At 39.4% G+C, this 26,852-nt stretch overlaps 2 protein-coding genes across 5 annotated transcripts in view; both read right to left on the minus strand.

Annotated features, from left to right (window-relative positions):
* Positions 1 to 2,186: 2,186 nt before the first annotated feature.
* Positions 2,187 to 26,852, minus strand: part of LOC140750951 (uncharacterized) — a 48,757-nt gene continuing 24,091 nt past the window's right edge. For all 4 annotated transcript variants that reach the window (XM_073084717.1, XM_073084716.1, XM_073084715.1 and 1 more), the window contains one exon: positions 2,187 to 2,379. In XM_073084717.1, the coding sequence (XP_072940818.1) occupies positions 2,288 to 2,379 (92 nt within the window). In that variant the 3' untranslated portion in view covers positions 2,187 to 2,287. The remainder of the gene's footprint in view (positions 2,380 to 26,852) is intronic.
* LOC140751152 (uncharacterized) lies at positions 18,208 to 19,308 on the minus strand. Its single transcript, XM_073085021.1, has one exon. The coding sequence runs from the start codon at positions 18,987 to 18,989 to the stop codon at positions 18,309 to 18,311; it is 681 nt and encodes a 226-aa protein (XP_072941122.1). The 5' UTR covers positions 18,990 to 19,308; the 3' UTR covers positions 18,208 to 18,308.

The raw sequence follows: 26,852 nt of genomic DNA on the forward strand, positions 1-26,852 counted from the left end.
AATTTATAGTACCTATTCCAGTTAGCTAATTGGTAGACACTCTTAGACACATCTTAAGAAGTTTTTGAACAAACTCTCTGACATGTGTTCGTTATACTTTTCTTTTCTTCTTTTATGTTTTTCTTTTATAATATAGGAGTAGCAGGCGAGCATACAGTTCACCTGATGGTAAGTGGCTACTGCCGCCCATGGACATCTGTAATCAACCCCAAATAGGATTAGATATTCCCACCTGAGGTCGGCCACAGATGCGCCGTTACTCCTGAGGACTAAGCTGGAACGCCTCAGAAAAGTATGTCTCCCTTACCACACCCTTCAAACCAGAACACAGCAGCAGCACTTAACACTGTTGTCATTAGGTAGAAATAGGTGTGGCGGTGGTGGTTATATTATACAATAGATGATATCTACCAATTCGCAGTTAGCCAGCGCAGAATACTATAAAATCCTTCGAATTCTGAGAAGAGACCTGTGCCCACCAGTGGGACAATAATGCCAGACAATCTTTTTTTTTTCTTTTCTTTCTAAATTCGTGTCTGAAGCCCTGTAGTTGCTAAACTAAACCATTGGTTTGCAGATGTGCCTCCACGTATATTGGGTTTAGTGGAAAGCTGGCGAGAGTGCTAAATGTTTACGTTACTTTTAGTTAAGCCACTTAGTTACTGTCCGCTGTCGAGGATTGAACTAATGAGAGAAAGTTGTTATTGTTATACCAATGAGTAAGTATAGAAAGTGTTTCATTTCACAACTTTTAAACGAGACATTTCTGTAATTACGCTTCAATTTTCTTGTCACATAGAAATTATCACCGTAAAGTCAACTTATCCTTTTTTTGACGAGGGGGAAACCTTCAAAAGGTACCCGATGCCGTGGGAGCAACACAGGGTCATGTGGGACCCTTACCACACTAAAACCGGTGGCCGTCCTTGGCGCTGCATAGAGGACTCGGGATCTCCATAGGAACGCAACCGGAGTCCTCTTAGTGCGTTGCCCCGTCGGGCTGCGCCCAAGTGAGCTTGACGCTCGACACATCGTCTGGTGCGTACGACGGTATGCGACCACACATACCGCTGTCCTTCCCGGGGCCGTCGGCCGGGCGGTTCGAGCTCCCACTCTAGCCACCCGCGACCCTAGAAGCCCCTTTAGTCGCCTCTTACAACAGGCAGGGGAAACGTAGCCCTATTCTTGTCCCGGAACTACAGAGACAAAGTCAACTTATCCTAATGACATTCCGTTTTGGAGCGATACACATTAGTGGTACTCGTGTGGATGTATATTTTATTTTGCATGCTCACGTATTCACACATATGTAAGAGTGTGCTGCACACAGCAAATTGAAATATTTGAAATATAACACATCAAATAAAAATAACAAATAGCGTCTTTAACCGCCATTTTTCCGCGCGACATTTGCCTGTCTTATCCGTTTAGTCGGTAATAGAGAAACCAACATACATTAATGACACAATGATCACCATAATATCACATATAATGCCACATTGTCGCAAATTCCTTTTAACCATATACTTTCTTTATACCATCAGGCTATGGAATGCGTTATAAAAACTAAACAAGTTGAAATATAACAAGAGGAATATCCATATAATTACCAATAAGTTCTATGAACCGTTAACTACAGTCCCAATAAAGGTTAATTATTAAGTCTATCCAGCGTCGATTATACGCTAAGCCAACAAGTCGGAGGCTTCACAAATACCAGCTTCACCTAAATACAAAACAATAAATTGTTACAGTTTACTCTGGTAGGGTTACCAACCCTTATACAATATTGCAGTTTCCCAATATTTATTTATTGCTACTTTTACAAGTATTTTTGTGATAACTTTAATCAATTTCTATCAGACATTAATTTGTTACAAAATTAAAAAATAACTTTTTTCCTAAAATATATTCTTCCTGACTGTACAAGCACCTCTGATTTTTACAAATTATTTGCATATCACTCATATTAACATTTGCTCTAACCGCCATTGCCGCCATTTTTGCATTTGCCAACCGCTGACTAAACCCTTCTCACACTGACTTGTGCTATTCAATGGGATACATTTTTTATATTATTGACTAGCTGACCCGGCAAATGTTGTGTTGCCATATAAATAAAAAAATTAAGGGTGAACAACCCTTATCACTTAGGGGGGTGAAAATGGTGGTGTAATGTTGGCCGATTCTCATAGATACCGGATAAGCACAAAAAATTTCATCAAAATCGGTCAAGCCGTTACGGAGGAGTAGGGCAACGAAAACTGTGACACGAGAATTTTATATATTAGATGTAGCAAATGAACACACAGTCCACTTTATGGTAAGTCCACAGTGGGTAGTCACTCTGGACTTGGTAGTAGTAACGCCCAAGGAAATCTGTAATCCAGATAAGATTAGATTCCTACCTGAGATTGCTAACAGTTCGTTGCTACTCCTAAAAATAAGTTAGAATGCCTCCGATAAGTATGGATCCATCCCACACCTTCCAAATCGAAACTGAGCAGCGTTTAACACTGCTTTTACTAGGCAGAAATAGATGCATCCACATTCAAACCACAGGTGGTTCTACCACCGTCAAACACACACAACAAATGTTTGATGATCGGCAAAAATATCGTCAACCCTGCTAACACCGAAGTTTGCCTCAAAATTAATATTTCATCGGCACCAACACAATTACGGCATAAAATTTGATGCCAAGATTAACAGAACTTGTGCAATAACATAAACTAGTTTTCATCAACAATCATATTGCTTCATAACTTGTCCTGAGGCGGCATTCGGAACATTTGGACTATGGAATAAAGCGATAATGATTTAAGTGAAAGGTTTTTGTATCATCTTTTTTGTTCATAATCTATTGCTTGAGCAACTGGTAGCTTTAGCGATTAAGCAGTCTTTACTTTTTAGTAGTAAGGTTACTCGGCTATTAATATCAGTTCCATATGTTTATATAACGTCTATAGTGTATAGTGACAAAATACTGGAAGTTTGAAGATGGTAGAACCTTTGTGGTTCGGCGGCACCACCGCCACACCCATTTCTACCTAATAACAGCAGTGTTAGGCGCTGCTGTGTTCCGGTTTGAAGGGTGTGGTAAGGGAGACAGACTTTTCCGAGGCGTTCCAGTTTAGTCCTCAGGGGCAGCGGCGCATCAGTGGCCCACCTCAGGGAAAAATATCTCATCCTATCTGATATTGATTAAAGATGTCCATGGGCGGCAGTATCCACTTACCATCAGATGAACATGCTCGTCTGCTACTCCTATATTATAAAAAAAAAGATACCAATCTCAATCCTAAATACTTACAGTCACACTGATAAACTAGACCAGAAAACTATTTGGCCTACTAAGTTCACGCTTCACAGGAAAATGCAATTTACAATGCAAAACAAGTGTTGTGTAAATATAGGTAAAGGTTCACCGTAAGCCGGTAAGCCCAAATTCCTTGTACGATTAAATTCCAAAATAACACGGGTCACACTGATAATGAAAAACGCATGTAAGGGAGCTAATATACGAGCGGCATAATGGGAAGACTAGCTCCATGGTATAATCTGAAAGAGGTATAGCCAAAATTGCTGTGAAAAATCTCGTCCAAAGAGAAATAGACAAATTTGCAGTGAAATTTCTAAAAAGAGAATAAAAATCTAAAGTTGTAAAATAACGAATAAAATTTGATGATTCAAAAGAGAATGAATTCATTTTAATTTAATAATATAGAGCGGCAGGTAGCGCCGGCGACGGTCGCCGACGACCGCGACGATTGTTAGCGACCGACGACTATGGCTGCCGAATGTCGCCGCCGGTCGTTAGCGACTCCCACGTACTATTGGCAGTAGTTACCAGTGCACCTTGCTGCTCGTTAGAATCCTCCGGCAGCTAGGACCAGGCTACAGGCTCCCCTCACCAGAGCTATTCGAATGAGGTCCACAATAGAAGTGACGTCTTTTGTTGTCACTGGAGTGAATTCGCAAAAGTGTCAGTATATTTAATATCTTATATGTAACGCTATAATTGGGCTACTCTATCGCTTTAGGTTAAGAATACCTGTAATGATAGATGTAACGATAAATAGATAAATAACAAAATGTCTTGCGGCATAAGGATTAATTTACGTATAACGCGTCTCGGACACCGAATTTATTTATTTATAAACAATAACACGAACAATCCTCTCTCCAAATAGAACGGGTTCTACCCGAAGTCGATCACAAATGTTGCCATATCGAGGTCGATAGTTGTCTCATATGTCCATCGAAATGTAGAGCTGCTTTACACATTGGTTGTGGCGGTGGTACAACCCCGATCGAAGCCAAATGACTCTACCATCTTTGATTCCAATGATGATGATGATTCCAATTCTTATTGTTTTACATGCTTTTACAAACAGATTTGATGTTTTATTTTGTGTGTATTATCGATTTTAAGGGTCACCTAGTTGGGATATGTGTTCAGTATTAAATAGATAACCACCCTTTGTACAGGGTGATGCAAAATTAATCACCCTATTTTGTTTTTGAATAACGTTTGTACTAAATAAAAAAGTGATTTTGAGTATCAAGCAAGATCGCCCAATTTAACCATCCAAGACTTCTTTCTTCGGGACTACTTGAAGTCACGGGTCAATCGCAGCTCTGAAGGAGAATATTCAACTGGAATGCGAAGTGTTACCGGCGGAAATCTTAAGCAAAGTCGTGGAAAATATGATAAAACGGGCGCAAATTTGTGTCAAGTCTGGTGGAAGACACTTGACAGATATCATATTTTATAACTGGCAAAAAAAAGTTACAGGTCCTGGTAAAGATTTCTAATACTCAAAATCACTTTTTTTTATTCAATACAAAAGTTATTCCAAAACAAAATAGGGTGATTAATTTTGCCTCACCCTGTATTTACAGAAACCCGACTAATAACATTCACACCTGTAATATATTAACAGTCAAAGTGTGTTCCAAGTTAGTTTAGGATTAATAAGTTATCGCAAAATTCAATAATGACTCCGCAACTGACCCCTGTCTGTCAAATTAGGGCAGAACACAATCAAAACTAAAGTTCCCAGAATCCAATTTTCGAAAGGTCCTAACAGATATTGCGCATTAACACATCCGAAGGTCCGCCGTTAGAACGAACAAAAAACATTACAACTTTCCGATTGTTACAACTTTACGTTGTTTTCTGCTCACATATGGTCAAGGGTTACAATTACAATTACATATTTTGAAAAAATGGGAACAGTTAAAAAATGTAATTAAAGGTTTTGGAGTGGTTTTATTTTTGATTCTTTTGGATTAACAACTACGAGACGAAATTGATTTTTCTTTTTTAAAAGCAAGCTAAACTAAGGTCAGTAGCTAATCCAGATATTTAAGTCATATCATTGATATATGTATTGTACATATTTCTTCCTTATAGTTACAATGTTGTCAATATCACGTAATGAAAAAGTTATTTTAGTAAACGTTACAAACCATCGAGATAGTATGTACTTATGTATTTACTAAAGCATTCATTGTATAAATTACATAGTACTCGTATGTTATGCATATATCACAAACGTCTATTTTCCAACTTTTCCCAGAATGTCGAATAGTTTGTTACACGTATTAGTGGAAAACACAATAATGGAGAAAATAAAAAGAAAACTAGTAGGTACATACTGTCGATTTTTTTTCAATTTCAAATTACATACGAGGCAAACACCAAGCATACAAACCTCAGTCAAAACTATATGTGCCAGCAAGCACATAAGTGGCACTTAAGCCTCAGATGACTTCAGAAACGCAGTTTCCAGCTAAGAGTCACGTTTAATGTGTTATGTGTAATTCCCTACGTCTCCTCGGAGTCACGTTCCATTGTTTGCAGTGTTGCGACAGTAGAGCAAACCCACTTCCTTGACTAGTGTTTATCGATGAAAAGTGGATTAGTGGTTTTAGAGGGCTAAACTGAGTTTAAGTGCATTTCTTGTGACAAATGAAGATCCTGAATGTGCAATTAATTGTTATATTATATAACATTGTAAAAAATACACAAAATCAATTTAATGAAAAAACATATGCATTGTATTTCACACACATTAATAAAATCTCACACACATCGCTAAACAAACGAAACCTCATACAAAACTAACACGTGCAAGCAAGCACATAAGTGGCACTTAAGCGTCAGATGACCTCAGAAACGCAGTTTCCAGCTAAGAGTCACGTTTAATGTGTTATGTGTAATGCCCTACGTCTCCTCGGAGTCACGTTCCATTGTTTGCAGTGTTGCGACACTAGAGCAAACCCACTTTCTTGACTAGTGTTTATCGATGAAAAGCGGATTAGTGGTTTTAGAGTCGCTAAACTGTGTTTGATTGCCTTGTTGTTGATGAATGTGCAATGTATTGCTATTATACATGTATTATAAAAAATGTATCAAACGTGCGTAATAAATAGTTGAAAGTGTCTATTTAGCAAACTTTTTTGTCGCAAATTACGTATCAATGAAAAATATGAAAAATTCAAATCGACTAAATACGAGTAACTATTCTACTTACAACCATTTTTTAATATGTATTAAAATTTCTCTTTTTATTACTTTCACCGCACAATTTAACAACCAAAACATATACATTGTATTTGACACACATTAATAAAGTCACACACACAACGCCACAAACGAAACAGTAAAAACTAACACGTGCAAGCACATAAGTGTCGCTTAAGCCTCAGATGACTTCAAAAACGCAGTTTCCAGCTAAGAGTCACGTTTAATGTGTTATGTGTAATTCCCTACGTCTCCTCGGAGTCACGTTCCATTGTTTGCAGTGTTGCGACACTAGAGCAAACCCACTTCCTTCACTAGTGTTTATCGATGCAAAGCGGATTAGTGGTTTTAGAGTCGCTAAACTGTGTTTGATTGCCTTGTTGTTGATGAATGTGCAATGTATTGCTATTATACATGTATTATAAAAAATGTATCAAACGTGCGTAATAAATAGTTGAAAGTGTCTATTTAAAAATTAATTGTAATTAAATAAATAAGTCTTTGTTACTTTAAATAAACAATTACATTATTAATATTATTATTATTTAGCAAACTTTTTTGTCGCAAATTACGTATCAATGAAAAATATGAAAAATTCAAATCGACTAAATACGAGTATCTATTGTAGTTAGGTCCATATTTTTAATATGTATTAAAATCTCTATTTTTCTTACTTTTACCGCACAATTTAACAACGAAAACATATACTTTGTATTTCAGACACATTAATAAAGTCACACACTAAGCGCCACAAACGAAACAATAAAAACTAACACGTGCAAGCACATAAGTGGCACTTAAGCCTCAGATGACTTCAGAAACGCAGTTTCCAGCTAAGAGTCACGTTTAATGTGTTATGTGTAATTCCCTACGTCTCCTCGGAGTCACGTTCCATTGTTTGCAGTGTTGCAACACTAGATCAAACCCACTTCCTTGACTAGTGTTTATCGATGAAAAGCGGATTAGTGGTTTTAGAGTGGCTAAACTGTGCTTGATCGCCTTGTTGCTGACAAATAGACGTGAATTGTTATTATATCATACATTGTCTTATAAGTCTATCTTAAAGACTTACGTCTTAATTTCCCCAACCTTAGACCGAAGCTTAGACCCTAAGGTAGAAATCCCCGGCAAGTAGAATTTATAAAAATTATATGCCTATTAGAACGGCGCTTAACACTGATGTTATTAAGCCGGAATAGATGTGGCGGTGATGTCTCCGGAGTCAAACCACAAAGGGTTCAACCATCTTCTATGTTATTTTATGTTTTGATGAGGTTATTCTAACAGTAAAGTGATAAGACATATTAGAGTACACGTTACAAGGCCACATCCCACCCGTACAATACCTCACGGATCCCGGTGGATACCGTAATGTTTCCCCGCAACGTCCTTGCAATAACTTGTTGCTTACAAACCGATATGACGCGCCCTTTGGGATAACGCACGGATAAGGACTAACGCGTACTGAGAAATGTAATTAGCCATGAAAAGTGAAGTACTTATTTTGTATGTCATGAATAAAGCAGAAATATGCTATAGAAAAAAATTGGATTGTAAATTATTAAATTGATGACCAGAATTGTGCAATTAAGTTCACCAATAGGAAAATTTATGGAAAAAGATTTTTCATTTTACATTAAATTTGAAACGTTTCACCCGTTTAAAACCTTTCGAGCTCTACTCCTGTACTTTGGACTCCCCATACAATAGTTACGTGCGTATCTTCTTTAGTTAGCTCATCTGATTTAAAGATGCCCTCAATGAAAGAGTATAATGTTGATTACGTAAATAAATAATAGAAATAGCCTAAACTAAATCAAAAAAAATAAATTCAAAGCACATTATTGACAGAATTCTTGACAAAACTAGGACCAGCTTGGCGGGCGGTCACTATAACCACAGTATAAGGATCTATATATTTGTACCGTGCTATAACGGTCTGACGCCCAAAGGTTTCCAGGTTCGATCCCCGGCCAGGCAAATATCTGAATAATGAATTTAGATATATTTTCTGGGTCTTATTGTTTGTGTATTCCTCTTTGTGTGTCATGGCATCCACGATACAGGGAACCCCGGTCCCCAGTGTGGACTTGTGAGTGTAGAAATCTAAACTTGAATAACCTACCGCTACTTCCCAGAAATGGAAATGCAATTAAAAGAGAAGGGGCGGCGAAAAGAACTCCACTTTTGTTCTAAATAAAGATCTAAAATCATTATACTTATTTCACTGTCAGCTTCCCCTAAGTAGATTTACCGTAACGCGCCCCGATGCTACTTAACTGCCGCTCACAGGGTAAACAAAGAGTAACCCTCCCGGGACACACACTTATGTAACCTTTATGAGAACCTCTTATTGTGTCGAATCAGAAGTATGTGAATAGGCTTGAGCAAAATGTTTTAGCGCAGAGAAGTGACAGCGCAGTATAGTCCGCGGCAAACTGCTAGTCCGCTCTGAAGTTGTTGCGAGCAGGTGTAATTATACAATTCGGAGGCAGACAAAAAGACTTCAGCACTTACTTATTGTTACGTTTATTCAGACTACTGAAGAAAACGGAACAGAATAATGGATTGAGTAAACGTAACGTAAAATTGTGGGATGTTTTGAAAACTCATGGTAAGGGTGCTTAACACAGGAATGCTTAACTGTTGTTATGAGGCAGAAATAGGTGCGACGGTGTTGCCGCCGAAGTCGAACCACAAAAGGTTCTACCACCTTCAAGAAGTCAAACTAACAAAGGGTTATAAACATTACTAAACGAAAATAAAGGTGCTAAATAATCTAACTTTGGTCTGTTATAACCGAAGCAACCAATCATCATTACCCATTTACAATCCACCTTTTCTCGGATGATTAGTCAAAATTGTTTACAGCCTCATCTTTCGGATACGGCAATTTGCCTCCGATTATCTCGTTAGTTCGCCAGACTGGAGTAATGTGACCTAACGTGCCTAAATAAGGTATGCGTCAATGCTAATAAGACGTACTGCGTATAAGCTTATACCGTAACCTAGTATTGGGTAGAAGGTTTGTTTTTTAATTTATATTCGACATTTTTCATGTTATAGAACTAGCAAAATATATGAATTTTGTCCCTGTAGTTCCGGGACCAGAATAGGGCTACGGTATCCCCTGCCTGTCGTAAGAGGCGACTAAAAGGGGGCTTCTGGGGTTGCGGACGGCAAGAGTGGGAGCTCGAACCGCCTGGCCAGCAACCCCGGGATGGACGGCGGTATGTGTGGTCGCATACCGTCGTGAACACCAGATGGTGTGGTGAGTTTCAAGCTCACCTGGGCGGAGCCCGACGGGGCAACGCGCCAAGTGGACTCCGGTTGCGTTCCGTTGGAGATCCCGGAGTCCTCTACGCAGCGCCGAGGACGGCCACCGGGGGCGTTTTAGTGCGGTAAGAATCCCACATAACCCCGTGCCGCTCCCACGGCATAGGGTACCTTTTGAAGGTTTCCCCCTCGTCAACAAACAAAAAAAAAATACATGAATTTAACTTGGTCCAAAGTGATCTGCTTCAAATAGAACCCGCTCGATATGGAGGTGGTCAATTGTCCATGGACGGCAGGGACCACATCAGGTGTAGCGTACCCGTGGTCCCAAAAAAGGGCGTTCAGAGGAACACCGTGGGGTTTTAGCCGGTAAGAGTCCGGCATATCCTCTCCACTGCCCCCGCAGTCGAGAGGAACCCATGAAGGGTTTCCCCACGAAAAGAAAAATAAAAAAGGACCACATCAGATGGACTGCAAGCTCGTTCCTACTTTAATCTTAACAAATATGAAATTGAAGTAGGAAAAGTATACGCTGTCCACCACTTGAAAATGTATGTCCCGTACCACACCCTGGAAGTCAGAACACAGCAGCATCTACCACTGCTATTGTAAGTGTAGTAATTTGTAAAATTAGCGTCATAAGCTATGTAATTGAATCAGTTTGCACGAGACGTAATGGCGTGAATGTACACAATTAACCATACATAAGGTCGTGTGTACTTCAGTGACCCTAACGTTATTACAGTTAAATAGCCATATTAGCGCTGATGTGATTTATTGCCCTAATGAAATGGGTATTATGTGGGTCTACACATAAATTTGTGTAATTGTAATTCATTGATTCAGTAGCAGTGGTGTGTGTAGTGGTGGTGTGGCGGTATGTGTGGCCGCATGCCCTTGTACACACCAGAGGATGTGGCGAGCTTATGCTCACCTGGGAGGAGCCCGATGGGGCAATCGCGCTTAGAGGACTCCGGTTGCGTTCCCTGGAGATCCCGGAGTCTTCAACGCAGCGCCGAGGATGGCCACCGGCGGGGTTTTAGTGCGGTAAGAATCCCACATAACCCCGTATCGCCCCAACGACACAGGGACCTTATGAAGGTTTCCCCCTCGTAAAAAAAAGCAGTGGTGTGGACCTTTTATATGCATTATATCATGCATGCAGTCCATCTGACGTACGTGTGATGAACGCACGACATGGACATCTGTGCGTAAATTTGCTAGTCCGCTCTAAATATAGAAATGAATCGCGTCGCCATAGCAAATCGTATGACTACACCTCTCGCAACAACTTCAAAGCGGACTAGCAGTTTGGCGCGGACTATACCCAGTTACCTAAAATCTGAATGCTTCTAACTTCTTCTTCTTTTTTCTTCTATCACTGAAACGACAGAACATAGCTCAGACACTTCTGATTTTTATTAAGTGTTCGTGTTAGAAATTAATTGTCACAAGCTTTAACGATAAAGGAAAACTATCTTATATATAAAATTCTCGTGTCACAATGTTAGTTACCGTAGGTTTCGGAGGAGAAACGGCTTTACTGGTTTTCACCAAATTTTATATGCATATGCAGTAGGTCTGAGAATCGGCTACTATCTATTTTTCATACCGCATATGTATTTTTAAAATATTTTTTAAATATTTATTCCACATGGTAATAATCCAGTTCTTTTGGACATTTTTACAGATAACAATTGGCAACTAATATAGAGTAGGTCTATTTTCATCAATCGGTAACCAAAGATATATTGCCTGTCCCACGTCGAAAGGAGATGAAAGGCTTATAAGCCTAACATTTTCTGCTACTTCCGTATATGAACATACCTAGTTAATAGATAACGCTAATAAAGCAACGAGATCACGTGCGGACGATTTGGCGGCGCTGGAATTGTGCAAAAGTTGCGCTGTAACTACCCGAGCCCAATTGGAGCTATGAATGTCATATGTCTTACCAGAAACGAGTAACGATGTATAGAGATTAGTATGCGAATCTGATGTTTGGACAGACATCTCAATTTATTTATTTTTTTATTTGTGTGTTTGTGCATTTGTTTTTGTATTTATCTATAGCACCTTAGTATCGGCTCCTGTGGCTACATTTAAAGCACATGTATGACGGTAATAAATCTATCAGTTTTATACCTACCTTAGGTCTAAATTTGGCAATGGCTTGTATGAAGATTGGTTAATGTTATTTTTTGATGGGAAAAACTTTGGATAGATTGATTATCAATAACGAACTTAAGCTGATCAAGATCAAAAGTGAGTCGGAAATACGTATACAGACTCTCCAACTTCGACACTCTTTGAGGGACATTATTAGCTATAATTCCAAAATATTAGAATTGAATAGCACTTATTAAACGATAGCGGTAGTTGATTGAACTTCACGCAGAAGTAGCAGAATGTTTCCGTAACAAAACTTACATAAGAACACATGTATAGCTTATCGCTACCATCTGGCATTACAACAACTATTTTAGAAGAACGTGCGCCACGACAACAAGAATTTCTGAACGTTTCCTGAAACTGGGTTGGCTATTTTTATAGTAACGTATAAGCTTTCCAATCAGCCAGTTGGAGATCTGAAATTAAATAACAGTATACTATTACGAGGGCTTTGATTAAAATATAATAAATAAATCGGTAATGATAGATTATAATAATATGATGGTAGGTATTAGTAGACAACTTTGCAAAAACTATTTGAACTTTTAATATGTACGAACGAAACGAACTTACAAATCCTCCATATTGTTTTTTCACCGAAAAGCACCCCGAATCTATCTGACTATATGACTAGTGATGTGTCCATTAACGGTAGTGATGTGTCTAACAGTACGAGTATATTAGACATACGTTACCAACACTAAATAAAACTGATTAAAAGTAAGTTGTACCTCCTAAGGCTAAATTGGGACGCTTCATGTAAAAAAAAATAGCAAACATGTAATTAAAATGTAGTCCATAAAGATGATTGTACCAGTAAAGCTGTTCCACCGAGGATTTACTTACACTGCACATATAAGAGAATGGATGCCGGCTGACTTCCATAATATGACGCAACCGCCTTAATCCCTGGAAGTGGCAACGTAGTGGTACTGTTCTTCAAAAAGGGCGATAAAACCCTACTGAAGAACTACAGGCCCATTGCGCTTCTGAGCCATGTTTATAAGCTCTTTTCGAGGGTCAAATCAAATCAAATCATTTATTTTGCTTAATATAGGTATACAGTTGTTATATCATAAATCCTCACTAACCGTATTGCACGCAGGCTTGACGACTTTCAGCCTCCCGAACAAGCCGGATTCCGAAAAGGCTACAGCACCATGGACCACATACACACGCTCCGGCAGATTATACAGAAGACCGAGGAGTATAATCTGCCGCTATGTGTTGCCTATGTGGACTATGAGAAAGCCTTCGATTCTATCGAGACCTGGGCGGTGCTGGAGTCCCTTCAGCGATGCCAGATCGACTATAGGTACATCGAGGTGTTGAAGTGTGTATACAAAGCCGCCACCATGTCAGTCCGAGTACACGACCAGAGGACGAACCCTATCCAATTGCAGCGGGGAGTCAGACAAGGCGACGTCGTATCGCCGAAGCTGTTCACCGCTGCGTTGGAAGATGTGTTCAAGCTGATGGAGTGGAAAGGTCTTGGCGTTAACATCAATGGTGAACACCTCACACACCTTCGATTTGCCGATGATATAGTCATCTTGGCAGACTCGCTGAGGGACCTCAGTAAAATGCTAGGAGACCTCAACAGTGCCTCACAACGGGTGGGTCTTAAGATGAACATGGACAAGACGAAAATCATGTCCAATGTCCATGTCACACCCGTACCGGTAGTTGTTGATGGCACTCCTCTCGAAGTTGTCGACGAGTACAATTACCTGGGACAAACGATCCGGATGGGTAAGTCCAACTTTGAGAGAGAGGTCACTCGAAGAATCCAACTCGGCTGGGCTGCGTTCGGGAAATTTATTTATTTATTTATTTATTTGGTTTACCAACAATTGTTACATTCTTACAATAACTTCTTACAACATAACCTATAATATAGCTAAATGCACAATCACTTATAGGTAAACACTGCATGCAATGAACATAATACCTAAGTAACAGAGGCGCTTGACTTAAAACAATGTTTTACTAATTTAATAACTATATTAATGTAGGGTAATTCTGATTTTAATAGCAATGGTGGAATTTAATTTGGGATTTTCTTGAGCAAATGATGTCGAAACTGGTGAAGCTTGAGTGAGAATAAATCAATTTGTCCGTCAATGGACCAATCATTAAAGGTTTTACTTAAACGAGGTATTGGAGAATTGCTACCTAAGACTGTTAATCTTAGCGGCAGAACAAAAAGTGAAGTTGGATGGCGCGGGGCGGTTCGGGGTATTCTAAATTTAAAGTTGCTAAGTAGTTGTGGACAATCTATGATGTTATTATGAATTTTGTAAAGGAATGTCAAGTCCAGAAGTATTCTTCGCTTATTCAAAGAAGACATATTAAAGTGTTCAAGTTTTTCAGAGTATGTGCGCATTATTTTTGAAATATTAGCAGAGTGTGATAAATGCCATAAGAACCTTTTCTGGACACGTTCAATTCTAAGAATATGAGCCGCATAATGAGGCCTCCAAACTACAGGACAATACTCCAACACACTTCGTACTAAAGTATTATACAAAAGGATTCTAGTCTCTGTTTTTTTTAAGATTTTACTGTTTCTTATGACGAACCCCAGCATATTGGATGCACGTTTGATTATATTATCTATATGAGGCAAAAATGTTAACTTTTTATCTAATGTAACCCCCAAGTCTCTAATACTAATTTCCTCTTGTAAACGCGTTCCTTGAATATAATATTTTGAATCAACAGTATTGTATTTTTTTGGGAATTTTATAAAAAAACATTTATCTATATTTAGATTCATGCCATTAACGCAACACCATTGACACAACCTATCCAGGTCTTGTTGGAGCATAGAGACGTCTAACTGTGATTTAACTTTCCGAATAACTTTAAGATCATCAGCAAACAAGAATGGGACAGATGATAGGAAGCAGTTGGGCATATCGTTTACAAATATGTTGAAGAGAATTGGTCCCAGATGTGAACCCTGAGGAATCCCCGATATTATTTTATGCGATTTAGAGTTGTATCCATTTACTACCACAAAGAAAGAGCGATTTGTTAAATAAGATCTTATCCAATCAATTAAATTTCCTGTAAAACCATAGGTTTTGAGTTTATCAATAAGCAATAAGTGTACACTGTCGAAAGCCTTGCTAAAGTCAGTGTAAATGACATCTACTTCTTCCTGTTTATCAATGCTTTCAGCAAGACTTTCCACAAAAGAAACTAAGTTTGTGCTTGTGGATCGAGCTTTAACAAACCCATGTTGATGATCTGTAACATATTGCTGAAAGTGACTTTGGATAGATGGGCATACAAGTGATTCAAAAATTTTAGCCATTGTCGATAGAATTGAAATTGGCCTATAATTTTTTACAGAATTTCTATCGCCAAAACTACGAAATTACGGAATTATCGAAATTATGGAGCATCTTCTCGTCCAAAATTCCTCAGTGCCTGAAGTCGAAACTATTCGAGCAATGTGTGTTGCCAGTGATGACCTACGGCGCCGAAACGTGGTCCTTTACCGTAGGCCTCGTTCGAAAGCTCAGAGTCGCTCAGCGTGCTATGGAGAGAGCTATGCTTGGTATTTCGCTACGAGACATGATTCGTAATGATGAAATCCGTAGACGAACTAAGCTTACCGACATAGCTCTCAAAATTAGCAGGCTGAAGTGGCAATGGGCCGGCCACATCGCTCGGAGGACCGATAACCGATGGGGAAGAAAGGTCCTCGAGTGGCGACCACGCGGAGGCAAAAGGAGTTCAGGCCGCCCCCCGACCAGGTGGACCGACGACCTGAAGAAGACGGCGGGAAACCGCTGGATTCAAAGGGCACGGGACCGGTTGGAGTGGCGCCAATTAGGGGAGGCCTATGTCCAGCAGTGGACCTCAAAAGGCTGATGGATGGATGACTCACTCCTAACAAGAAAATGTACCCAGTTTTGAGAATTGAAATAGTTGCGTAAAAAAGTTTTGCCACGTCTCCGTGCTAAAATATCCCTAAAATATTTGAAATAATTATTTATTTATTACGTAAATTACGCAGGATTAGTTATTTATTCGTAAATTTTCTCAAGAATTCAAAAAAAGAACTTACTAAAATAAGCCTTTTGTGGCTTCATTCAATTTCAAGGCGGCGAAGTATCTTTACTAATCTATGCTTTAATCGTATAAAAAAGTTACGTTCAAATTACTTGTTGATATTAAAGTATCATATCCAAGAGTTATATAAACACCACCCATTAACCGCTCGAGTCTTTGTTCTTACTCCAAGTAGCACAGCATGTGCTTAAGTGCTTACTACTAAGTGCGACCATCGCACTGTTTAAACGCAGATTACCGGAATTGTTTGGGTAAACTGTTAATCGAGCTCTGATTACTTTTTCTGTTTACTCCTAAGATTAGTCCGAATTAGGTAACTTAATACGGGCTAATTAATGCTATTGTTTACGTTTTAATATTTTTTTTATAATAAGGAAATAAATGAGCATGTACTCCACCATATGGTAAGTGGATACTGCCACCCATGGACATCTGTAATCAAACTCAAATAAGATTAAATTCTTGCCTCAGAGCGTCCACAAATGTACCGTTACCCCTGAGGACTAAGGTGGAATGCCTCAGATATGTACCCTTACCTCACCCTTGAAACCATAACACAGCAGCTTAACACTGATGCTAAGCAGAAATAGGTGTGGCGGTGGTGACGCCGGAGTCGACTCACAAACGGTTCTACCACCTCCAAAATCTCGAAAACAGCCATTGCTAGCTATGTCACGCGCACACCCACATCATTGGTTTTCTTAGCATAGTAATAACTATAAAAAGCGTCAGCCATTAATAAAATACTTTTAGCATCAGAAGTGGAAAATTATTAAAAAAATAAAAAAAAATAACAGAAAAGTTCATTTATTGAAAAATAACAATTTAAGTAAAAATTAAATCAAATAAGAACTAAGTAAAATCGACACAAATAAATAACGAAACCAAATACTGCAAACTTCAAAGAAATTAAATAACAAAAAAAGAATAATTAGAAACAAAAATGGCTTACATGACCTTAATAACGATCTACACTGATTTTCCCAAACGTCCGTACAGTCCAGCGCTCACGAGCAAAATGCCCTTTTAATTCCGAGTACCCTCCTTATATAGCCCCTCGCCAGGTAGTTGATGACGTTGCATTCGAACTCCTTACACGGCCTCTCCTGACGTTGAGTCGTCCTCGACGCAAATCCCTTGAGTTCCGCTGGGACCTGCGGCCGCAGAGGTCGGTGGGCCGTCATCTACGTCGTCATCAAGCAAGGGCATGGATAGATTACTTGTAGGACCAGCCTCAATTGGTAAAGTCTCTTCTTCAATGCTAGTTTCATCTAAAACAAAGAAACCATTCCCCACAATTCATGGAAGAAAGTTAAAAACGTTAGACCTAACAGACCTATCAGAATATCTCCAGTCAATCAATTCATTCATCGTTCTTTCATTCTCATAAAAGTGAAACAAATAAAACAAATTGTATTCCTGTTTTTCATAAGGCCTTTATACTTCGATCTTGATAGTAGACTTCACGATGTTCAGTAACATAGTCCTGTAATATGGCCCCAGGCCCGTTCATACGAACGCATTCCACACGCAGACTATAGTCAAACGTGTGAAGCTTCCCGACAAGCAGACCACATTCATGCGAGTCGAGGCTTCCAAATACGCTGACCATCGTCACACGCATTAGGGCATCTCAACGTGCAGAGCGAATCATACAAGTGAGGAATACTAATCATCCATGATTCACCATAAAGGCTTACATAGGAACTCGTATAGCAAATATTCATCCGTGGTTCACCATAAGGGCTTACACAGGAACTCGTATAGCAAATATTCATCCGTGGTTCACCATAAGGGCTTACACAGGAACTCGTATAGCAAATATTCATCCGTGGTTCACCATAAGGGCTTACACAGGAACTCGTATAGCAAATATTCATCCGTGGTTCACCATAAGGGCTTACACAGGAACTCGTATAGCAAATATTCATCCGTGGTTCACCATAAGGGCTTACACAGGAACTCGTATAGCAAATATTCATCCGTGGTTCACCATAAGGGCTTACACAGGAACTCGTATAGCAAATATTCATCCGTGGTTCACCATAAGGGCTTACACAGGAACTCGTATAGCAAATATTCATCCGTGGTTCACCATAAGGGCTTACACAGGAACTCGTATAGCAAATATTCATCCGTGGTTCACCATAAGGGCTTACACAGGAACTCGTATAGCAAATATTCATCCGTGGTTCACCATAAAGGCTTACACAGGAATTCGTATAACTCAGACATATAAAATTCACTTACTCTCAAAAAATGCGGCACATGTCTCTGGGGTCCACTCACCCCGCCACGGCACCATAAACTGCGCAGCAGCTTGCGTAATTTTCCCATAGTTGCCTCCAAGTAGGCGTAGAGTATAACGCCCACTAGGTAGGACCTCAACCACTTTATATGGACCACGCATACCGGAGTCAAGTTTACCTGAGGACTGAGAATACTTAATAACAAACACGAGGTCGTTAACATTATACTGTCGTGGTATGCACCGTCGCTGGTTAACCTGAACATCCTGTTTAGTTTGGTTACTTCGAAGAAGTTCGCGGGTCCTGCTCCTGGTGATTTCACGAAGCGCTTCTCGGTTAGGTGCCGAACCCTCAATTGCCACATCTCGTACTAGTGCACGAATCGCGGGAGTTGTTGACTCCGTGCCTATAAGGAGATTCAAAGGAGACACTCGCGTAGTCTTCTGTCGAGTTATGTTAAGCACCAGTTGTAGTTTCCACAAAGTCTCCGACCATTGTAAGTTCTTGTGGTTAGTCTGAATACGTAACATGTTTAGGACAGTACGCATGTACCTCTCCGCCTGACCATTCGCCTGGTGCATTTCCGGAGTAATATAGTGCAGGTTACAGCCCAGTTCATTGATCCACGTTACAAACTCATTGGACTCAAACATGCGTCCTTTGTCTGTGACCATGAGTTTAGGCACTCCGAATAAAGAAACAGCTTGAGTAATGACGCGCTTAAGTTCCGTGGAATCTTGACGACGAATGGGGTAAAGAAGTGTATACTTGGTAAAAGCGTCCACAATAAGAAGAATGAATTTGTAACCTTCTGATACTGGCAGAGGTCCCAAAGCATCAACATGAACTGTATCAAATGGGGTATCAGGTTTTTCCCACGAACTTATAATTTGCAAAGGAGCTCGAGGGACTCTTTTTTGAGAAATGCACACAAGGCAATGAGAGACATACTTGGAGACAAATCGCCTGAGACCAGGGAACCAAAAGTGTCGGAGAATGAGGTCAAGAGTTTTCTCAGCGTTAATGTGTTCATGTTCATCATGGAACACTCTCAAAAGACTAAGGCGGTGACCCTTTGGTATGTAACAGAGCAACCTTGTTTCCTGGCCTACCGGGACGTATTTGTAATACAGGATACCATTTAGTATCTTGTAACGATCGGGATCTAGCTTACCATCATGACATTTTTGAATAAGGTCTTGAGTTTCTTCATCAGCTGACTGAGCAATCTGAGCCCAGTTACGAGGTCTCGAAATTTGATTAACAAGAGCAGGATTGCGACTTAAATAGTCGGCATGAGGTAACATTATTCCCTTACGATACTCAATTGAAAAATTGAAATCTTGGAGATACATCCACCACCTCGCTACCCGGGGCAGAAGGTCCTTTTTACGTTCCGTGGATTTAAGTGCATTGCAGTCAGTAACAACTACGAATTTAAGGCCTATTAAGTAATGGCGAAAGTTTTGGAGTGCTTTAACGACAGCCAGAGTTTCCAACTCGTAGGAATGGTAATTACTTTCCGCGCCTTGAGTGGACCGACTAAAATACGCGACCACGTGTTTATTTGAGTCAGGGTGTACCTGTAGAAGGACGGCACCATATCCAATGCTGCTAGCGTCCGTATGAACTTCCGTAGGAAAGTCTGGGTTAAAGATTGTAAGAACCGGTTCGTTTGTTAATTCTTTAATTAGATTTAAACGAATGTTTTCACATTCGGAAGTCCAGTGAAACTTAACATTTTTATGAGTGAGAATAGCAATAGGGGCAGTCTTAGTTGCGTAATTTTTTATGTACTTCCTAAAGTAACCTGCAAGGCCCAACAGTTGTCGTACCTGCTTAACGTTTGCTGGCGGCAAGGTGTTTACTAGGGCTTCCACTTTACGAGGACTCGGCCTAACCTGACCCTGTCTTATAAGTCTACCTAAGTATTCGACTTCCGTAACTAGAAATGAACATTTGCCTAGATTAATGGAAAAACCCGCCATTGTAAGAGTCGTGAGTACCCGGCGCAATAGTTCAATTCCCTCACTTACAGAATTACTAAGAAGAAGTATGTCATCGACATAAACTAATACATTGCCTTCATTAATATGCGTGCGAAGGGTGTTATTAATAATTCGCTGATATACTACAGGAGAATTAGCTAAGCCATAAGGCATCTTGACATATTCGAAGTGTTCTTCTGGTGTCACGAACCCAGTCAAGTGAATAGACTCCTCTTTTAGGGGAATTTGGTGGAATCCCGTGGCCATATCGAGACAGCTGAAGAACTTGTAGCTGCCCAACATGTCGATATGGTCGTCGATTAATGGAAGAGGGTAGCGATCTTTGACGGTGATACGATTAAGTGCCCTAAAATCGACACAGAGTCTATCCGAACCATCACGTTTTCTTACGAGTATGATTGGACTTGCATATTCCGAGTTAGAGCGCCTAATAACTCCTTTCTCTAAGAGATCTTGAGTTATCTCGCGGACTTTAAGTTTTTCAGAATACGAGAGCCTATACGGTTTGTAAACGACAGGAGTTGAATTGGTAAGTCTTATCTCCATTTCTCCTGTTCGAACTGTGGTTGCAGCAGTTCCCGATATCAAAAATTGAGAGAATTCATTTATAACAGACCTAAGACTCTCCAACTCAGCGCCTTGTAAAGGTGTATTTAATTTAAACTGGTCGACTAATTCAACAACGTTAGCCGCCCTATTAACTTTATCAGAACGCGTGATGTATTGTTTATCTTTCGTGCGAATATAAGTAATTCCATCACGGTTCAACACATCAGTTCCGATTATGATGGGCACGTTCATAAAAGACGGTGGAACAACTATTAAATCTACTTCAATTGAGATGTCACTAAACTCTATTGTAAGAGTAACGTAAGACGTTGCGACTACTTCCCGATCACTAAGGCCCTTCAAAACGCAGTGCCTTGGCTTAGGCTGACACGTAAAATGTTTTAAAATGCCTGAAGAAATGAGAGACACATCGAGGGCTCCACTATCAATAAGAACATCTACTGGAATACCATCTATGATTGCTGAAGTTATGTCATTACTGGGTGAAATACCGGATTGGTAAGCACAAAGGTTGACATTGCGTTGATTACGTTGCTCGGACTTAGCTTTGATGAAGCATTTATTCTCAGTGTGTCCTGACTTCTTGCAAAATGTACAAGTATTACTTGAAGACGGCTGCACATTGGAAGTTGTCTCAGAAGGTATATGTGGCGGACGACTATAAGACATGTTGGATTTGGGTTGTCTACAGTTGCGACTGACATGACCGAATCGATTACAATTATAGCATTTAGGAACTGAAGCGCCAAGTGGTTTTGTTACATAACTATGTCTTTTATGTTCAACTACCCTATCCCGTTTTCCTGCTAAAGGCTTTGTGTAAATCGAAAGGAATGAAACGATAGTGTCGGGAGCCAGGTTAGCGTTGGCGGCCGCAGCGCGCACTTGTGCATTATCTATACCGCGTATCACTATAAGAGTTCTCAAATCATCACTTATCCCCCGAACTATCTTCAAACGCAATAGCGTACAACGAGCGTATTCAGCATAACTAGGGTACTTATCCGAAGTTTTATTCATTGCGTCAAACAAAATATTGGCATAGTCCAATTTACCAGGACAAAGAGGTATGAACTCGCGTTTAAAATTAGACCAAGTACGATCATTTGACACCCATTCACCTAACCACACCCTAGCGTCTCCCTTCAGACATGACGCTACACGCGACAAGCATTCGTGATCGTTCCATCCATTAGTTTCCCTGGCGCGATCCACCTCTTCACACCATGCTTCGATGCTATTAATTGATGGGTCGAAGTTGGAAACATAATAATGTTGCGACCTTGAAGGTTGCATTGTTTTAATTGCTTGCATCAAAGCATTAGCGAGGGTAGACGCCTCAGAACAAGGAGTACTAGATTCCACGGAGTGCTGTCGCGGCGCAACATTATCAGATGTAGGAGTCGTAACTGCGGGTTGAACATTGATTTCATGAGCAGCTTGTGCTTTATCTTTAAGTGAACGCGTTTCGACAGGTGAAACATTCCGCGACCGTGACCTTAAACTAACGCGATGGTCACTGCGAGAACGACTACGCGACTCACGCCTAACCTGGGTACGCAACCGGTGTACTTCAGTATTGTGAGAATCAAGTCGATCTCGGACACGCAAGCCATTTCGTGAAGAATGACGCCTATTGCTCAAATCGTGATTCGGCCTATCACTACTAGAATTGCGTGATCTTCGTGAGGCAGGTCGAGCCCGACCGCGCGAATCGTCCACAAGATCACGCCTCCGTGGACTAGGAGTTCTCGTACGTCTCATTATAACAGTAGAAATGAACAACAAAACACACAAAATATCAAAAAAAATGAAGCAAGCAGTAATTGTAACAAGAAAAAATCAATTTCAAAAGTCAACGGTCTTTCAGGCGTTATTGTGAGCTTATGAGTCCTTTATCCCACTTCTGATTTTAGCATCAGAAGTGGAAAATTATTAAAAAAATAAAAAAAAATAACAGAAAAGTTCATTTATTGAAAAATAACAATTTAAGTAAAAATTAAATCAAATAAGAACTAAGTAAAATCGACACAAATAAATAACGAAACCAAATACTGCAAACTTCAAAGAAATTAAATAACAAAAAAAGAATAATTAGAAACAAAAATGGCTTACATGACCTTAATAACGATCTACACTGATTTTCCCAAACGTCCGTACAGTCCAGCGCTCACGAGCAAAATGCCCTTTTAATTCCGAGTACCCTCCTTATATAGCCCCTCGCCAGGTAGTTGATGACGTTGCATTCGAACTCCTTACAATACAATAACAAACTATAAATGAAAAGCAATAAACGTCGATTATAAAGCCGTATCCACCTGGCAGCGGTAATTACGAAGTAAAGTTGTGTTCAAAGCAACGCGGTAACAGCGAGCAACTATGCAACTATTCGCGTAAACTTAGATGAGAATTTCAGCTGATAGTAACAGCAGAATCAAAGCTCTGATTCTGTAAGTTCAAAAAACTTACAACTGAGCTTGATACGTCTTGTTAATTGAAAGTAGCTTCGGGAACAATTTAAACAAATCCAAGCAAAAAAATACAAGCAAATATTAGAAAGCTATATGTTTATCAAAAAGGTTTTTAGGAGGCATGCAATCTACATACAAGCAAAAATATTACAAGCAAATATATACTCGTACAAGCAAATATTAGAGAGATATATTTTTGTCAGTTTGCAGTGATAACCTAGTGGTTAAGAATGTCGGCCTCTCGATCGAGAGGTCCGGGGTTTAAATCCTACACACGCATTTCTGATTTTTCAAAGTTATGTGCGTATGTGAAATGAATGATCACAGTGAAGGAAAACATTGTAAGGAAACCTACACACCTGAGAGATTTATAAAAAAGAATCTCAAGGGTATGTGAAGTCTACCAATATGCACTCGGCCAGCGCGGTGGACTATGGTCCAATCCTTCTCATTCTGAGAGGAGACCCCTGCCCAGCAGTGGGACAGTAAGGGATTGATAATGATGAACGCATTAAATCTACATGCAAGCAAAAATATTACAAGCAAATATATAAAAGCGAATACTAAAGAGCTATATGTTTATCAAAAAGGTTTTTAGGAGATTAAAGCATGCAATCTACATACAAGTAAAAATATTACAAGCAAATATATACAAGTTAATACTAGACAGCTATATTTTCTATCAAAAAGGTTCTTTAGATGATTAAGGCATGCAATCTATGAACATGATGGTAAGTGCTCACTGTCACCCATGGACATTTAATAACTCCATGTAGAACGAGGATTTTATCTGAACTAACTAAAGGCTAACACCGCTTACTAACACTTAATCTATCCAATGTTTTGCCTATTAAAGTTCAAAATTGGACATTTTCAGTTTTGATGTAAATGCATAAATTGGACATTTAAAGGAAACGATAGTAATAAAACTAGCTTAATAAACAACTTCAGGACATCCTATGAAAAATGCTTCGCAACCATGAAGGTTGAAAGTGTTTTGGTAACTAATTAAAACTTTTCTAATATCACAAGAGGTAATTGGATTTGTGCCTAAAGGTTACCTTTTAACGATTCAAACGCCTTTAAAACGCCCTTCATACTTAATTGTACACATATAGTAAAACAAATTTGACTCTATTTTAAACCCTAAAATTTAAACGCGCTCTGTAATACAGTCCATATATAATCTGATGAAACGATTGTTTTGAAAAAGACAAGAAAATATTAATAAATAAACTTTTATATTTTGATTCCATAAACATAAGGAACATCTATTTAACATCACTTTCTTACTTTGGCTTACTCCCTGCACGTGCACATAGACTTGATACACGTAATGATAAGTGTTATGATCACTTTATGTTAAAAACGGTTTATCCGGCTAAATGTCTTGTACTTACGAATGCACCCACTGATCATTCTACGGTCATTTTAAATTTAATGATGAACCTTAAACGTAACGCCGTCTCGTGCTACAAAATCTCTTTTAACTATGACGCCACCATTGCCGATATTAAAAATAACCTCTGTGATATTCTGGACATACAAGACCCGAATTTAGCAGTTAGTCTCCTATCAACTAGAATCTCTGAAGCTATGAATAAACACAAAACCGTAAGTTCGATCCCTAGAAGGAAACGATGTATACAACCGTGGATTACTCCTGGAGTGCTACGTTGTATCCGTAACCGCGATAAATTACATCTCAAAGTAAAAAAGCACGCTGACGATCAAATACTGAAAATAACTTATACACGATATCGGAACTTTTGTCACTACTTAATCTGTAAACTCAAAAATAATTATGATGAAAATAAATTAGAAAACTCTAACAAAAACTGCAAAACATTATGGAAGTCTATAAAATCTATCTGTAATTTGACTAATAATAAATCTGTTGACTCACACAAACTTGAAAACATATCGTCATCGGACGTTGAATCTGCTAATCTCATTAATTATCATTTTGCAACTATAGGTAGATCGCTAGCCGAAAACATTAATAAACCGCCATTTCCTACAATAAATCCTAACCTTAATAAAATTTCACCTGCTAATTCATTTGTCCTCTTAAACACTGACGCCTCTGAAGTAAACTATGTTATAACTAATCTTTCTAATGACTCTGCTCCTGGATCAGACAATATTCCAAATGCATTTATCAAAAGAGCCAGCCATATCTTAACGCCGATTCTCTGCCATATTTATAATCTTTGTTTTGAAAAGGGTATATTTCCTTCTGTTGTTAAAATAGCCATCGTTACCCCCATTTATAAGAGTGGGAATAAAGAGGACGTAAATAACTATAGGCCCATTTCGGTACTTCCCGCACTATCTAACGCACGAAAAAGTGGGTAGGTGTGAAAATACTGACAGACGTTTTTTTTCTACTTCCGAGTGAAATTTAATATTTAAAAATAGTTAAAACAGTTATACATGGTATTTAACTGTATGTGAGGACTAAGTACCTACCAGTGTTAACTCCTTTCACATATTTTGCACACTCACTGCACTAAAATATGGATTCTGTTAAGGAATCACTTGCAGAAATGACTGAGCTCTTCAACAGCAGGATGAATGAGTTCCAAAAAGAACTGAAAAAAACCAGTCCCACTGCTGTATCCACCACATCTTTGGCATCAGAATTTACAGCATTCAAGACATTTATCATGTCGGCTTTAAGCACTCTTCAACGCCAAGTTGAATATCTGGGACGTGAGATGGATCGTGCAGAAACAAGAACTCGCCGAAAAATGTTACTGCTGCATGGTGTTCCTGAGGTGGAGTCGGAAGACACTGCAAGTGTTGTTGCTGGGATAGTACAGGACAAACTCGGCATAGCTGGGTTTTCTTCAGCCTCCCTAAGTCGCTGTCACCGGTTGGGACGCCCCACAGACAAGAAGCCACGACCAGTCATTGTGAAGTTCCGTGAGGCGCCCCTGCGTGACAAGGTTTGGTTTACTAAAACCAAACTCAGGGGCACGGGCATAACACTGTCAGAATTCTTGACACGAACAAGACATGCTCTGTTCATGGAGGCCCGTCGGCGGCATGGTGTCAAGCAATGCTGGACTCGCGACGGCGTCATCCATGTTCTGGCGTCGGATGGCTCTCGTCACCAGGTTGATAGCTTGGTGAGTCTTGATGCCGTACCCAAAGCGCCGGTTGTGGTTTCCCCAGCCCAGGCTTCGACCGATGCACATAAGCAGGATCGAATGGCTTCACGCCTTAAAAGAACCCAAAAGAAGTGAGAATCTTGTTTTGTTGTTGTGCCATATTCTTCTTTTTAGTTTTTCATCTTTTCTTTAAATGAAGACTTCGAATCCAACAAAATGTCCATAGTTTATTTGATATTGTCACTATTACTATTTAATCGTCACCAGTTTCTATTTTCACTACTTATATATGTTCAATTGTTCAGTATCAGTGTTTTGTTACTTTCTCCTTAATTGTTTTAATAATAATTGTAATACAGGGTAATATAACA

This window comes from Epargyreus clarus, unplaced genomic scaffold (assembly GCF_041222505.1).
Source record: "Epargyreus clarus isolate Ecla_fem2 unplaced genomic scaffold, WU_Ecla_fem_2.2 ptg000021l, whole genome shotgun sequence".
Lineage (NCBI taxonomy): Eukaryota > Metazoa > Arthropoda > Insecta > Lepidoptera > Hesperiidae > Epargyreus > Epargyreus clarus.